Raw genomic sequence first — 16,214 nt, 5'->3', positions numbered from 1 at the left:
CGGATGAAGAAAAAAGTTCGTAAAAGTATGGAAGGAAAGATATCATTGTTTTTTGATAATGGATAATTTTAACGTTTTATTTTTCTGATAAGTAATACAGACGGTTTACACTTTGGAATGGAAGGCAATTTACTTCTTTACAGTTTAACCGTGACAGTGACGCGTATAGATATCAGTTGTGTGTACAGCTACTCGGTTTAGCCGGCACAAACGAGGCAGTGACGTAGCTACAGTGAAAAGCACACATTTTTGTCGTTTTTCGAGACAACAGTTCCATAAGTGTTGATATTTTTTCACGTTTTTGACTACAAACTGAAGATATGTCGTCTCGCTTCGATCGTGATAGATCATATGACTCTTCGAGCAGATCTGATAGACGAGGGTAAGTCTCTGAACCAAAATTACTTTGTAGAAAAAGAAGTCAAATCGGCAAAATGGTTGGGTAGGGTTTCTGTCTACGCCGGATGGACTCTGGGTCCCGTAATTTGCGAAATCTGGCTTTATAACATAGTTTTTGGAGGTAAATACAGTTCTCTTTGTACTAATTACGGATCAGACAGCGAAATGGTGATTTTAGAGTGTCTCTTTTACGTGGTAAATCGTCTTTTAGCTCTGGAATTTTGAAAAGAGGAAATCCAAAATGACGTTCATAGGCCATGGTTGGTCTCACGTGACTCATTTTAGCGATAGAAATTCGAGTTGATCCTCAACCTTGCGGCTTTTGCGAGTGAAGCCCCGACTGCTTACTTCTCTGAGACTACCTTACGAGAGATTGCTCATGCATTGCTGCCATGACTATAGTATTACATTACATTCAATGGTTGCCAGCGCAAGGCAGAGTGTCGGTGCGGTGTCCCACGACTGTTGTCTAATGCCAACGGCCTGTGGGCTCAATGGTCTCGACATAGAGATATGGCGGCCTTACATCCACTGCATTTACCGTAAAAACTTAAACAGTGAGAGATAGTCAGTCTCTTCCCAATTTGCTACAGTCAGAAGATTTCTAATTATTTGGTATTTCCAATGCCAGTATAGTAAATGTATTTAGCATTTACATGTATCTTTTAAACAGGAACCTACACCGTAAGCCATTCAATTGAAGTCTGCTTGTAAATATTGTAATTTTTGCCTTCTGTTGCATGGTTTCGATAGTACATAAATAACATCAAGGCATGCAGAGGACACTTTCATTGCCCACCGAATACAGTGCATTAATGTTACGTAGTCTCACTGATGATGTTACAGCTGGTACCACAATGGCTACCGTTGAAGTTTGATCTATTGGTTATACACTTATTACAGCTAAATAGCCATTCATCTTTCAGATACTTAGTTTGATAATGAAAGGAACATTTGACAAATATGGAGAAGTTAGTGAATCTTAAGTTAGTGAATAAGCAAATTTTCACAGCTCTATTTTAAAACGTTTCAGCTCCTACAAATTTGCACCAAATTTTCCAAAATTTCGGAATGTAACACATGAGATACCTGTTTCGAGCCCCTAGCATGGACTAGGTTAATCTGTTCAAGTACAAACGATTTTTGAACTGGAAAATATCTACTGTGTCATTTTGTGAAACTTTGAAGGGTTTTATGGCGATATCTCATAAACGGTCCGTTGAAGTTTGATCTATTGGTTATACACTTATTACAGCTAAATAGCAATTCATCTTTCAGATACTTAGTTTGATAATGAAAGGAACATTTGACAAATATGGAGAAGTTAGTGAATCTTAAGTTAGTGAATAAGCAAATTTTCACAGCTCTATTTTAAAACGTTTCAGCTCCTACAAATTTGCACCAAATTTTCCAAAATTTCGGAATGTAACACATGAGATACCTGTTTCGAGCCCCTAGCATGGACTAGGTTAATCTGTTCAAGTACAAACGATTTTTGAACTGGAAAATATCTACTGTGTCATTTTGTGAAACTTTGAAGGGTTTTATGGCGATATCTCATAAACGGTCCGGAATTTTTAGAAACGCATGCTTATCTATTTTCTCAGCTATGACTGCAATAATCCTACAAAATATCAATTAAATTGGTTGACAGTTGAGAGAGTTGAAAGATTTTGAGCATTTTCAAAATACCAGGAGTCGAAAATCCATAGAAAACAACAGAACAGTTAGATTTTGCACATGCAAAAGTGTGCGTTCGGAACGTTGCCAGCGATAGCAACCAACATGCGCTTTGAATCATTCGGTATCGCCTTAATCATCTCAAAGTACAGTAGTTTAAACAGTGGTTTAAATTTTACAGGTATGGAGGTGGTCGTGGTGGTGGATTTGGCTTTGGAAGTGGCATGAATTCGGCACCTCGCTTTGGTGGCCGTGGAGGATCTATGGGGGGTGGTGGAAAGAGCAACAGCCAGCCTGGTGAAAAACTTAGAAAGCCACGATGGGATATGGCCAGGCTTCCCCGCTTTGAGAAGAATTTCTATGTGGAGCATCCTATGGTCTCAAGAAGGTCTCCCGTAAGTATTTTTCTTTTTCGCATTTTTGTTCATTTTAGTGAAAAAGGCTGAAGACCTATGAAGTTTTTAAAGCTTTGAATAATTTTCTTGAACATGGTAAACAATGTGGAGATTGATATATGTGTATAAATATTCAGTACCTGCACAGGAATAAATGTCATATCATTGAATATCCTCAGACACTATTGCATGTGCAAAGTGGCATGTCGGGAAAGTTTAAGGGCATTTATAACTGTCCTTAAATTTTTACTCCTAATGTCTAAACATGTAGGTTTTGCATATGGTCAGAAATGTGAGAACCCATTTTAACTTGAACTTTAATCCTGTGAATTGTTACAGGAGGAAGTTGAGGGGTACAGACGTCAGAGGCAGATCACTGTCAGAGGACGTGATGTGCCAAAACAAGTGCAATCATTTGATGAAGCTTCATTTCCAGGTAATAAAGCTGTCAGTTGTCTTCTTGTAAATATATATGCAAACATTTTGCTCAATTATCTCATTCTTACCATTGTAGTTTACTATGCAAAATAGTGCATTCATGCAAGTTAGCCTAGTGGTTTTTGTTGGTGACTGGTGTGCAAGGTCAATAGGTATGGTATCTTGTGAGTTCCAATGTGATCAAGAAACTAATGATTTTAATTCTTAATGACCAAAGTTTTAATCATGAAAGATGTGATTGATTGTCATGGATGCATGTCACTTTCATGCAACAACTTACTCAGCAGTTCCTATCTATTTGATTGAATTTGTACGCTAATATTTCTGTTGTGTTTCTTTCAACAGATTACATACTTGAAATTTTGAAAAGGCTGAAGTTTGTTGAACCAACTGCTATCCAAGCTCAGGGTTGGCCAATGGCTCTAAGTGGACGTGATATGGTTGGGATAGCTCAGACTGGTTCAGGAAAAACACTTGCTGTAAGTATCAACAAAAGCTTTCAGTTTGTGAGTATGTAGTCAAGGAGGAATTCGACTAAAATTTATATTGAATGTTCTATCAGTCATACTAAACACCTAATCACATGATAACTAAATTTTGTCACTTGTTCAATCATTGCAGTTTCATTTATTTATCAAACGAAGGAGTTAGTCAACGTGTTGGTATGATAAAAATGATACAAGAATTTGACATGGTAGTGAGTGTGAATACCTGTCTAATGTCTAACAAGTGCATAATCACATGAAAATAAAAGGAACTTGAAGCAATCACAAATTTCCCTCGCAAGAACTGACAAGAGCTGTCATCAAAGCAACTTTGCAGCTGAGAAACCATGGTTTTTTACAAGGGCTGTGTGCCATTCATTCAGGCTTTGCTGATGATTTTATAGGTACATGTTCTAAGACTTAAGAGGACCTCAAGACCAAAAGGATATCAATGATAACTGAAAACTAGGCAGTGCATGTTCTGCGACGCATAATTTTACACAAGCTGTGTTTCACCAAGAGCCTTTTAGAAACCATAATGTTATTCAACATAGATGTATTTTATGTTTGGTTTGCTCACACCAATTATGCTCATAGGTAAACTTTGCATTGTCTTTTTTTGATAATTTTCTGTTTCACTTTCAGTACATGCTGCCAGCAGTTGTGCACATCAACCATCAGCCCTTCCTGGAACGTGGAGATGGCCCAATTGTAAGTATTTTAAAAATGATGCACTATTCTGCAATATAATATTCTGACTAGATTATGCATGCGGTGGTTGCAAAATTCAAATTCAAAAACTACACCACGTCCCCCTTGACTTAAACAGTAACTATATTTGTTACCTTACTCACCGCAGTGTTTGGTGCTGTGCCCAACCAGAGAGCTGGCTCAACAAGTCTCTGCAGTGACAGTGGACTTTGGAAAGTCGTCAAGGATAAAGAACACGTGTGTCTATGGAGGAGCACCCAAGGGACCTCAGATAAGAGATCTCGAAAAAGGTAATTAAATGTGCCAGGTTTCCTTTTTCTGTAAAGCCTGGTATCTGTCACTGATGAAAATGATTTTTCTAGGAAGAAGTACCAGTTCCAAAGACAGGTGTTGATGTGGCCATGTTGAAGTTTGACTCATTCTGTAGTGCAGCAAGACCAGATTGTGTTGCTCCATACCTCAAAATGTGTTCACAAAATATTATGTTGTGCTTTATAGGTGTTGAAGTGTGCATAGCAACACCTGGGAGACTGTTGGATTTCCTTGAAAGTGGTAAAACAAACCTGAGGAGATGCACGTACTTAGTCCTGGATGAGGCTGACAGAATGTTAGACATGGGTTTTGAACCTCAAATCAGAAAGATAGTTGAACAAATCAGGGTAAGTAAAAACTACCTAACCATACTAAGTACTTTCTTCTTGATTTGGTTACAAATGTTAATTATCTCAATGCAAGTAATTTTGCAACCACATATTCTTGATTGTACTCGGCTTTAATAATGGACAATATACTGCACCATTTTGAAGACAGATGTATGCAGAAATTCTGATGTAACCATGTGAAAAAAAACAAAAGAAATTCCACAAGTGAATGCAGACAAATATGTCGTTGGTGTTACATTGAAATAAATAAAGCCAGCAGTTGTATGGAATGTATATTGACTGCAGCTTTTCATCCTGCCTCTGTACAGCCTGACAGACAAGTACTTATGTGGAGTGCTACATGGCCAAAGGAAGTCAGAAGCTTGGCAGAAGATTTCCTGAAGGATTACTTTCAAGTGAACATTGGTGCTCTTGAGTTGTCTGCAAATCACAATATTCTACAGATTGTTGATGTTTGTGGAGACCATGAGAAAGATGACAAGTAAGTACTGCACATTATGCTGTCTGTCCATTGTAATTGAATTCCTTATCTTTCAAAGCTGACCGTAATTAAAGTCTCTGTGTAGCCCTTGATATCAAGAATTGTGAGAAATTCAACTTCAAAGCCTGTACCAATAGTTTGTTGAAAAGAGACACCTATATTCAGACTGTTAGGCAGTATTCAGCAGATGAAATATCAAATCAATTGTGTGTAAGATAATTTGATCCAGTAGTTCATCAAAAATAGAATATACTTTCATCTACATTCGGTCTGGTTATTGTGAACTGTAACCTCACTAAGGTAAAGTCATGAAAATTAGGAGAAGCAAACATAGCAATCTCTAATACCAACTTGCCTTTCCTGTTAGATTGATACGACTGATGGAGGAAATCATGCAAGAGAACGAAAACAAGACACTTATCTTTGTAGAAACTAAAAAGAGGACAGATGATCTGACACGTAGAATGAGGAGAGATGGGTAAGTTTATTTAGATTTCATATGAGAGAGAGAGAGAGAGAGATTGTTGGCTGGCTGTACGGTTTGAACTTTTAGATGCTTTCATTTAAGCACATTAGACCCAAAGTTTCTATGGTTTATCCCGTATTACGGTATCAGTGTTTATGCAAAGATCAGGGAACAGTGATTTATGCATTTTGAAACCAAGACTGCTGATACATCTAAGAGGAAAGTAGATAACACACACAGGCTTTTCCCCTTGCAACTGAAACTTTTGTGAAAGCAGATTTGAGTACAGTTCTTCTTATATACAAATGTTTTAAACCTGTTATTCATGGGCTTTCACAGTATTTGTGTGTATATACTCCATGCTGCATCCATGAGATGCTTGTGTGGAACTGAATCCATTTGAGAATTGACATTTGATGAATTGGATGTTTCAGGTGGCCAGCAATGTGTATCCATGGAGACAAATCACAGCCAGAAAGAGACTGGGTTCTCAGTGGTAAGTTTGAAGTCATAAATTCTGATAATAGAAAAATTAAACGAACCTTGTAAAGGTGAAGTTTGATAGAAATTCTACCGAGTTATCTATAGCGCTGAAGGGATTACGTGAGATAGCATTGCGCCTGCGTGGCTTCAGTCTTCAACAGTCGAATGAGCACATCAGCAAATTGGTTTCATCCTAAAACCAAAGTTCCAAATGAATACTACCATAACATAAACACACAAGTATATAGGGGTGGGATAATGGGAGTGGCACGTAATCCCTTCAGCGCTATAGATAACTCGGTAGAATTTCTATCAAACTTCACCTTTACAAGGTTCGTTTAATTTTTCTATTCTACCTCGTTATCCCGCACTTCGGGATCACGTGAGACTTTAAAGCATCTGATGTGCAAATGAGACACAACACAGCATGTCAATATCAATTGCAATTTGCTTATATTACTCATTCAAGAACTTGAAAAATCATAACTATTACAGATCGGTTTATCATAGTACCTAGCAAACGTAGTCTTGGAACTCCAACCTGCAATTCTCATTATACCTTCAATAGGAACATTTTTCCTTTTTGCCGCAGAGGTTGCAGCGGCTCTTGTACTGTGAGGTTTAAATAAATTCACATCAATTCCTGATCTCAACATGACTATTTTAATCCAGCGGCTAATAGTATCACGGGACACTTTCTTATGAGGTTTTACATAACTTATAAACAACTTTGTTTCACCTGAACGAAAACTTTTCGTTCTACTTAAATACTCTGAAATCGTATGAGCAACACACAGTCTCTTATCAGGTGGATACGCTTTCAACTTGATCACAGGAGCAATATAACCAGGTCTACTCTGTTTAATGTGAGAGTTCATTGCAAATGTATATGACGACTTGCCAACTTTCATCAAGTCAATGTCCAAATTGTGAATAGACTGCACCCTTTGGCCACTTATCAATGCAACTAACATTACAAGCTTTAATGTCAAGTCCTTGAGAGTCAATGTTCTTACAGGAGACAACTGTTGCAAGTAAGTCAATACTGGTTGTACATCCCAAACATCATTGTATCTAGGTAACGCAGGCCTAGATTGAAAAACTCCTCTTATAAGACGAGCTACTAAAGGATGAGCACCAAATGTACAGTGTCCAATAGGAGTGATAACTGATGACAATGCACAGCGTGCTGTATTCATTGCACTGTATCCACAACCCCTTTCATACTGAGCAGCAAGAAAATCTATTGCCTGCTCTATAGGTGGTTGAAAAGGATTAATTTCCCTTTGCTTACAGAAGAAAATCCATCTATCGATGTAACATTTATACTGCTTCTGAGTTCCTGATCTCCATGAAGCAAGGATGAGGTTGGAAGCCCTTGACGAAATTCCTCGCTGTTCAAGGGATTCCCTGACAACTTCCATGCCACTAGTCGTAATTTCTTCCGCAGTGGATGAAGACTCTTTGTGTGTGGCATTGTCATCAGATCGCTGTGCATTGGAAGAAACACTGGGTTGTCTGTTAGTAGCTGTAACAGCTTGGAGTACCACACCTGCGTTGTCCACAGAGGTGCAATCAGAATTCCTGTGGCTTTGTCCTGTTCTATTTTTTGTAGAACTCTCATTATTATGCTAAATGGAGGAAAGGCATAAAAATACAGATTAGTCCAACAGACAGTGAAAGCATTGAGAAATTTGGCATGTGGATCTGGCCTCCATGAAATGTATGTTGGTAGTTGCCTATTAAGCCTAGAAGCAAATATGTCTATATCTGGGCAACCCCAATGCCTTGTCAATTTATTGAAAATATCAGGTTTAAGCATCCACTCTGTCTGATCATGAAATATCCGTGATTCTCTGTCAGCCTCTGTATTTTCACAGCCAGGTAAGTGTGCTGCACTGACCCAAATATTCCGATCTATGCACCATAACCAAATCTCTCTGGCAATTTTGTTGCATTCTTTTGATTTGTTCCACCCATGGAGTTTATATAAGCCACTGCTGACGTATTGTCCGTTAACAATCTAACATGTACGTCAGTGTCCGATACACACAGAGATTTCAGTGCATACAACGCTGCCTGTATTTCTAATATATTTATGTGTAATTTAGATTCGTCTATATACCATCTGCCACCTGCTGTGACATCCCCTCTGACAGCACCCCAGCCTGATATAGATGCGTCAGAATTCACTATAATATCTGGTTTACCATGATCAATTTGGTTATACGTCGACGAGATGTTTGCAATCCACCAATGCAAATCTTCACGAGCTCTGTCTGATAAACTCATGGTAGCATCAAAGTTACCTGCACATTTGCGAAGAGCCTCAATTTTGTCAATCTCTAACCAATGGTAAAATAACTTGCCATGTTGTACTCCAGGAAAACTGGAGACTAAAAGACCAATAGTCTCTGCAACAGCTCTTATAGAGACTTTGTTTGCCACATTAAGAAGATTTTCACATGCAGTCTTTAGTCTAGCCTGTTTTCCAGCTGTAAGCATTACTCTCATTGTAATTGAGTCAAGCAAAAACCCAAGAAAAACTAGTCTTTGAACAGGTACAAAGACCGATTTATCCTTATGTATGATAAAACCTGTTTCTCCAAACAGATTTACAGTATCTCTAACATTAATTGAACATTCTAAAAATGTATCTCCTTGTAAATATGAGTCGTCAATATACCCAACATTGATATGCCCTTCCTGTCTCAATTTAGAGTAAATGGGCTTTAAATTTTAGTGAAAATTCTTGGTGCACTAGCCAAGCCATTGGGTAAACAAGTATACTGATATACTTTGTCTCTCCACACAAACCGTAGAAATTTCTGATGATTCCGAGCAATAGGAACAGTATAATATGCATCTTTCAAGTCAATTGATGCCATATAGCAACCTGGTCGCATTAGTCTGATCGCAGACTGGAGAGATTCCATTTTGAAATGGTGATACTCTACTAAATGATTCATACGTTTCAAATTTAGAATCATTCTGTAACTTCCATCTTTCTTTTTTCTCACAAAAACTGTAGAGATATACTCTCCGACAGAATGAGTCGCTTCAATGAGTACACCTTTTCCAATGAGCGTTTTAATCTCTTTGTCAATAATTTGGCTCTCAGCCTTATTAAATGGAATTTGTCTTGGCAAAATCCCTTGCTTTGGAAATGTATTCTCCATAAATTCAATGCGATAGCCCGACACACAATCCAGAATGAATTTATCTGAGGTAAGTTTTTGCCAGTTATGTACAAAGTATTTCAGTCTACCTGCCACTTGAATGGCTGGTGTTGGCAAGTGAGGAGTAACACTCACCTCACTGTGTGGCTGTACTAGTATTTGCCTCTCCCCTCCTTCCTGGGAAGACTTGAAGACCGTCCTAAAAAAGGACGTCTACTTTGGTATCTACCACGGTAGCCTCTTCTACCTCTACCATGACCAAATCCTCGCATACTGGATATTTTCTGACCAACTTTGTTAGCTTCCGTTAAATCCTTGAGCTGCTTAGACAACTCATCACCAAATAATTCACAAGTAAATGGCACTGTTGGTGAACACAGGTGTCTATAGTTCTGATGCAAGTCTGGTTTAATACACTCACGTCGTCTCATATTAAGCTCATAATTTGCATGTGCACACAAGGCAACAGCATCAGTAGCAGTCTTAACTAGTTGTTCTAACTTCAGCTGTCCTGCATTATGGTTGTTGTGTGCTTTAAGTAATTTATCCACCACTGAAACCATAGCACATATGCCCTTTACAAGGGTAGCCTGTACTTTCTGAAATCTCACTTCAGAAGATTTAGTGTCGGGTTTGATCTGATCCTAAATCAGCTGATTTACTTTGGTTAACACCAGAGATTCGCAATTCTCTGGACGTGGATAACGATCCATTTTCTCAGTAACTTTATCATCAGTTGATTTCTGTCTCATCAGTGTATTCACAATAGATGCCAGCTGTGAATCAATAGCTGGAGCACATGCTCTTGAATTTTCCAATCTGAAGCAATATCACTCAGCACCCCAGCATGAGCCTGTTCACCCTTATCATCATTACTCTGATCTTGTTTATCAGCAGAGTTGTCAGCACCTGACAATAATTGATCAATAGCTACATCAGTGTCTTTCGGAATGTCATCATCAGTTTTCTGACGTTTAGTCGATGGTTCACTCTGAGTCTCAGTATCATCATATTCATCATCATAATTCGAATCTGTCAGACTCATAAGCACTGAAGTAATGTCACTGAACGACTTTGACATGTTCTGCTGCAAACTCGAAATGGTGCAAGTCATCGACTCACCAAATCTCTTCAATTCATTTACTATTGTTGACTCTCCACCACTAGCGACGCTAGCGGTCTCACTGACTGCCGTCATAGCCTTCGAAGTACTTGCAGTCGAAGCACTAGCTGATATACCAGTCTTACTACTGTCCTTACTTCTCAATCCACCATAAAGGTTTTCTTACTAGCCGTTGACGAGCCTTGAACTGTTTTATGGGTCACCTTATCAACTTTGTCGCCTCTATGACAGGTCGACGGTGACTCGCTATCATGAAACAAAATGGCGTCGTCCATTGTTGTACTGCGTACAACGTGGCCTGATATATTTGCCACGTACTACGTACGTACAATATCTAAAATTGGAAATAACCCGTTCAATGTCAAAACATACACGACCCCGGTCTAGAGTCGAGAAATAACGTACCTGAAGCACATACAAAAAAAAACATCGGCCACACAACGTGGAGCCGAGGGGAATACGTCTTCCGCCACGCAAAATCAGCAACGCACTGAAGCCACGCAGGCGCAATGCTATCTCACGTGATCCCGAAGTGCGGGATAACGAGGTAGAATTGCATCTGAATCCCAATCCCACCCATATCCAGGGTCCATACAATCACAGTCACTTAAAATTCAAGAACTTTTTCCACAATTTTCAGGGACTTGAGGTAAAAAACAAACATTTTCCAGATATCATTTATACTAGATATCATTTGTACATAGCATTTTAATATCATATTATTATATCAAGATTAATCCTCTTTCTACCAGGCTCCATAGACAAACCATAGAAATAAATGCAACTTAGGAGATAAAGGATTAAACATCTTGTCATTTTTGAAACTCTGGGTGGTTTATCGCTTTTCACAGAATCAATTTCATCTTCAAGAACTCTTCCAGGACTTTCCAGGAAGCTTTGAAAATCAAGGATTTTCAAGGAATGTACAGACTATATACTTATCTTATGAAAATATTTCTTCAATTCAAGATGTTACATCCATCATTAAGTTGACTGTTTTTGTCTTTTTTTGCAGAATTCCGGTCCGGCAATGCACCCATCCTCATAGCCACAGATGTTGCATCTCGTGGTCTAGGTTTGTATATTCAAATTAATTGCTTAGTATTTGTGCTATGCTGTGGTGTTTATGTTTCCTATTTTGTGAATACCAGTCAGCTGTTGCATGTGTCAAATCGCTCAGTCTTTGTCAAACTGTCAAATAGAGAGTAATATCTCATTGTTTTGTTACCTTTCTTATTAACAGTGCATACAGTAACGTCACTGGGTTATTCTCTCACCAGTACCATACGTAGGTTTCAGTCCCAAATTGTACTTCTGTTGTATTGAACCACGGCATTACAGTTGCACCCTGCAAGTCATCTCGATAATGTTCCTGTTTCAGAGAAGTCCACACTCACCTGTTGCGCTCCTTTTGAGTTTGGTCTTTTCTGTAGATACTGTCTGCGGCAGGACCCATGGCATGACAGTGGTCGATTTGTCGGGGGAGATGAGCGATTCCGTATCTCAATCAGTGCAGTGCCTCAGCTTTGCACACGTAGATAGGCGTGAAGTACGAGCACTTCTAGCCTCATGACAAATTGGTCATTTAGCTTTGATACATCATTTGGAGAGAAGCATCCCTGAAGAAGAGGATGCTCCTTTGCTGCCGGAAAAAAAAAAATTTTCTCTTTCATGGAATTCATGGAAGACTTTGAAAAGTTTACGGAGTCACAAAGGAGGCTTTCTAAATAACCTTTTTCAAGTCGAGAGTTAGAATATTCAAAAATGCCTCCTTCCAGTATGCAGATAAACAACTCGCAGCTGGAGGCATTCCATGATGGAAGAGTTTGGATATTTTAAGTTTGCAACATGTGCAGCAAAGAGTTGACTTTATGAATTGATGAGGTTTAGATAGTTGTGTCAGTGCAGTCTCGCATCACTGTGACAGCTCCGCTGGAAATGAAGACGTTCTCTCCCTCACCAACATGTGATTTGATGTCATGTCGGGGATCACCTGCCACCTGCAGCGGTAGAGTAAAACCTGTTATTACATACCATCCACCAAAAAAAGCTAAGACATTGCCAGTTTTGAAAGACTCTTTGTCAATGCAAAGTATCCCATGGACAGTGTACGCAAAACTTGTCAGCTCTGCTGTTCTCCATTGATTTTTTGCCTGTTGAGCTGTACAAAAAGGTTTCGCTGTGTATGAGACCCGCAGTTCTATGACAGACACAATTTGTGATCCCCAAGCTTTTTAAAATGTGCAATACTGAGAAGTTGGGAAGAAAGTTTTGTTTCTGGTCCCGACAAGCTGTCCGTATTTTCAAGTCTCTGGGATCAATTACCGAGTAAAAGGAAAACATGGATGTTGACAAAGGGTGTGGATACGATGCATGCTCCCTGCCAAGGTAAGCAGTCTTTAGACATGAGCTCCTTATGAGTGTTACCTTGGGGAGTTTTCCTTTCTTATGAATACTTCCTGGTGCCACGAAGGAGCATCATACTAAGCTGGCCAAAGGACATCACATGACAGTCATGTGAGTAGCATTTTGAGTTTATGTGGGAGTGTGCATCAGTGCTGGTTTCTTTACCTACAGCAAGTAGTGGTCATGGCAGAAGCAAACAATGACGATTGTATTTTCATGTTCCAGATCTCTCTCCACCAAGACTTCATTTTATAATCATTATTTCCTTTGTCCTAACTTTCTTAACTTTGGTTCGCTTTGTCCCATTGTTATGGTGTGTTGGTACAAAATCACACTTTAACATATAACAGATGTGTCAGACATCAAATTTGTGATAAACTATGACTACCCGAGCTCAACAGAAGACTATGTTCACCGTATTGGTCGTACTGCACGTAGTGAACGTACAGGCACAGCTTATACTTTCTTCACTGCCTCCAATATGAAGCAAGCTCCTGAACTGATATCAGTTCTCCAAGAAGCTAACCAAGTTATCAATCCAAAGTTGCTCAGTATGGGAGATGCAGCCAAGAAAACATTTGGTGGGAGAGGTTAGTGGAAAGTTCATTTTATAGGTTCCATTTTATCTCGCTGCAATTAGTGAACAGCTCAAACTTGGTACCTTGATGTTGGCAACAATGTTAGCACCATTTCATGTGCAGAATGTGAGGTGTTTACTTCCCAATTTCATTTGTGAATTCTCAATGAAATTGCTAAGTAAACATTTTCTCTCTGACTTCAATCACTAATGATAAAATGATCTATAACTATATTCTTGTCTCTTTAGTAAACTAATGCGAGGTGACCCAGCTCTTTGTAATTGCAAAGTAAATATTTTTCCGTTGATGTGTTTCAAGAATGATGTGTTTATTTCTTCCTATGCTGAATGAAAGGAAGTGTTCTAAAACTGTTCCATTTCTTCTTTCTTTGATTCTTTTAGGGGGTAGAAATCGCTTCAGGACCGGTGGTGGCTATGGTGGAGGATCACAGTTCCGTGGCAGTAGTGGTCCAAAACCAAGTTACGGAGGTTCCAAGTTTGGTGGTGGTGGTAATCTGAGTGGTCCAAAGAAACGTACTTTTGATTCTGGTCCAGGTTCCCGTAGTGGGGGGTATGGGGGTTCCAGTAGTCAAGTTGGTCGTAGTGGGGGATTTGGTAGTTCTGGGGGACAGGGTGGTGGTTATGGGGGTTCCAAACCAACCCATGGGGGACACAGATCCAGCTATGGTCAAGACAGTGGCCCACCACGTAAAACCCAAAAATTGGGTGGCTCAGGGGGTTATGGGCAGCAGAGCAATGGGCAGGGAAACCAGGCTGGAGGACAGGCAATGCAGAATAATCCACACATGTATAATCAGGCCAATGGGTATGTACAAAATGCCCCAGTAGGTGGTCAACAACAACAGCAACAACAACAACAACAATATCCAAATATTCAGCAGTATCAGGCATATGCCATGCAGTATGCTGCCTATCAACAACAAAACCAACAGCAGAACCAGTAGATACTTGTCATCGTACCTAAATAAGGCACAATAGATCCTTTACAAGTTTTTATCAGTGACACGTACCACAAGTCTTACACGGACCAATGTTCAGCCAACCCATGGCTTACTTTAGCACAACATTGATATTTACTCAAATTGATTTGTATGATCAGTCAGTAGTGATTGTGAGAAGGTAATGTTCAGTAAGCTACTGTTGCATCAGTTCTGGACTATTTATTATATTTTTACCTTGTGACCTTTTATGAAACTGTCCCATTTGTGTTTGTTTTTTTTTATTTTAATTTTTTTTGGGGGGTCCTTTTTTGAAGGGGTACCACGAGAGACGGCGCTGCAAGGAGCTTTGAGACAGTGCTTCAAGGGACTATAATTGTGGAGATTTTCCTTCGCCCTTTTTTGAGATGGGGGGGGGGGGGGAGGTGTAATTTTCAGCTATTTTCTTTTTTTTTCCTTTTTTTTTTTTGCGTATTTTTGCAGCCATAGAGGGGGTAGAGTTTACCTATTTTTTCATCATGTACTTGTTAAGTGTTAATTTTAAGACACTGAATATGTTAATAAACAGTTATAAATTGAAATTACCTTGTTGGACTTAATTTGCATTAGAAGAGATTTAAGGCAAATTCCATTTTATGAATTTCAGGCTTACACAAGACATCTTTTAAAACCTATCAAGTGAATCTGTGAGTGATGATGTGCATGTTTGTTTGTTTGGTATGCAAGATAAAGTAAAAGACTGTTTCTAGCACATAGCCAGATCTTGCAATATTCAATATTTGTTACTATGTAGTTGCCAGCTGTGCAGAACAAGCCAAGCTTTGTATGGAATGGTGTTTGTGCCATATAATTGCAATAAGCAGCAGTACTTATCTCAATGCCAGACTACATTGAAGGTAGCGTGAAGTCCTGCCCAAGTAATTAATCCTATGCATTGTGGCCAATACAGAAGTCATTCCTGCAGCACAAAACATTTCATGTTAAATTCCCCTTCTAGGAAAGCTCTTTACTCTAGACATTCCAGGCATCACTCAAATCAGCCGTACAATATTTTCATTAAATGAACTAAGTCACTATCTTCAGACATCTTCAGCAATGCAAAGGTTTTCACAATGTTAGCGGCATGGATCAATGAAATGCACCTCCAGCGTACGTGAAATGATAATAGTCTTCCATTGAGCAGAAACATTCTTTTGAACTGGCATATCTCTTGCTCGACACAACGGAAAACCATTACAATGTTCCCTGGACATTGTCATCACTTCAACAGATGTGGGTAGTAACCTCCCAATAGCAGCTCTACAGGTATTCTGTATGACTTTTTTTACAACTTCATTGCTCTTATTATAATAAAGGTCCCCAGCCCAAATTGCAAAAATTAGCCCACAGAAACGAAAAGAGAGACAATACAAGTGTACACACAATAACAATTATTCCGTTCTCAGTTCAAATACTTTGTATATAAACACTGCCAAGTTAAAAATTACTGTATGTCTCTAGAACAAAAACGAATAAAATTTCTCAATTGTTGGTCATTAATAAGACATCTTGGTTGATACTTATGCCCTGACATTTGATACAAGGACGCTCACAGATGAATTGATACTCCACGTCAATATCAGAGGACTTCACACCCTTTGCCTTGCCCTCAATTGCCTGTCCCAGAGCAGTGGTTCTGATATTCTGTATGATCCAGCTTTGTCGGTACCATGACAAATAAACAGATTGAGGCAAGGTTCAGGCAATGAAATGTGTAAACAGGGCTACCCA

The 16,214-nt window shown here is 39.1% G+C and overlaps 1 protein-coding gene across 1 annotated transcript; it reads left to right on the top strand.

Moving 5' to 3' along the window:
* Positions 1-174: 174 nt before the first annotated feature.
* Positions 175-15,025, top strand: LOC139151962 (probable ATP-dependent RNA helicase DDX5). Its single transcript, XM_070725022.1, has 13 exons — positions 175-382; positions 2,261-2,474; positions 2,814-2,910; positions 3,258-3,391; positions 4,043-4,108; positions 4,257-4,398; positions 4,607-4,767; positions 5,079-5,251; positions 5,619-5,729; positions 6,152-6,213; positions 11,518-11,577; positions 13,259-13,498; positions 13,888-15,025. The coding sequence occupies exons 1-13, from the start codon at positions 321-323 to the stop codon at positions 14,448-14,450; spliced, it is 2,085 nt and encodes a 694-aa protein (XP_070581123.1). The 5' UTR covers positions 175-320; the 3' UTR covers positions 14,451-15,025.
* Positions 15,026-16,214: the final 1,189 nt, after the last annotated feature.

Source organism: Ptychodera flava, chromosome 15, assembly GCF_041260155.1.
Source record: "Ptychodera flava strain L36383 chromosome 15, AS_Pfla_20210202, whole genome shotgun sequence".
NCBI classification, from domain to species: domain Eukaryota; kingdom Metazoa; phylum Hemichordata; class Enteropneusta; family Ptychoderidae; genus Ptychodera; species Ptychodera flava.
Note: the sequence above shows the minus strand (reverse complement) of the source record. Positions and strands in the feature narration are given on the sequence as shown.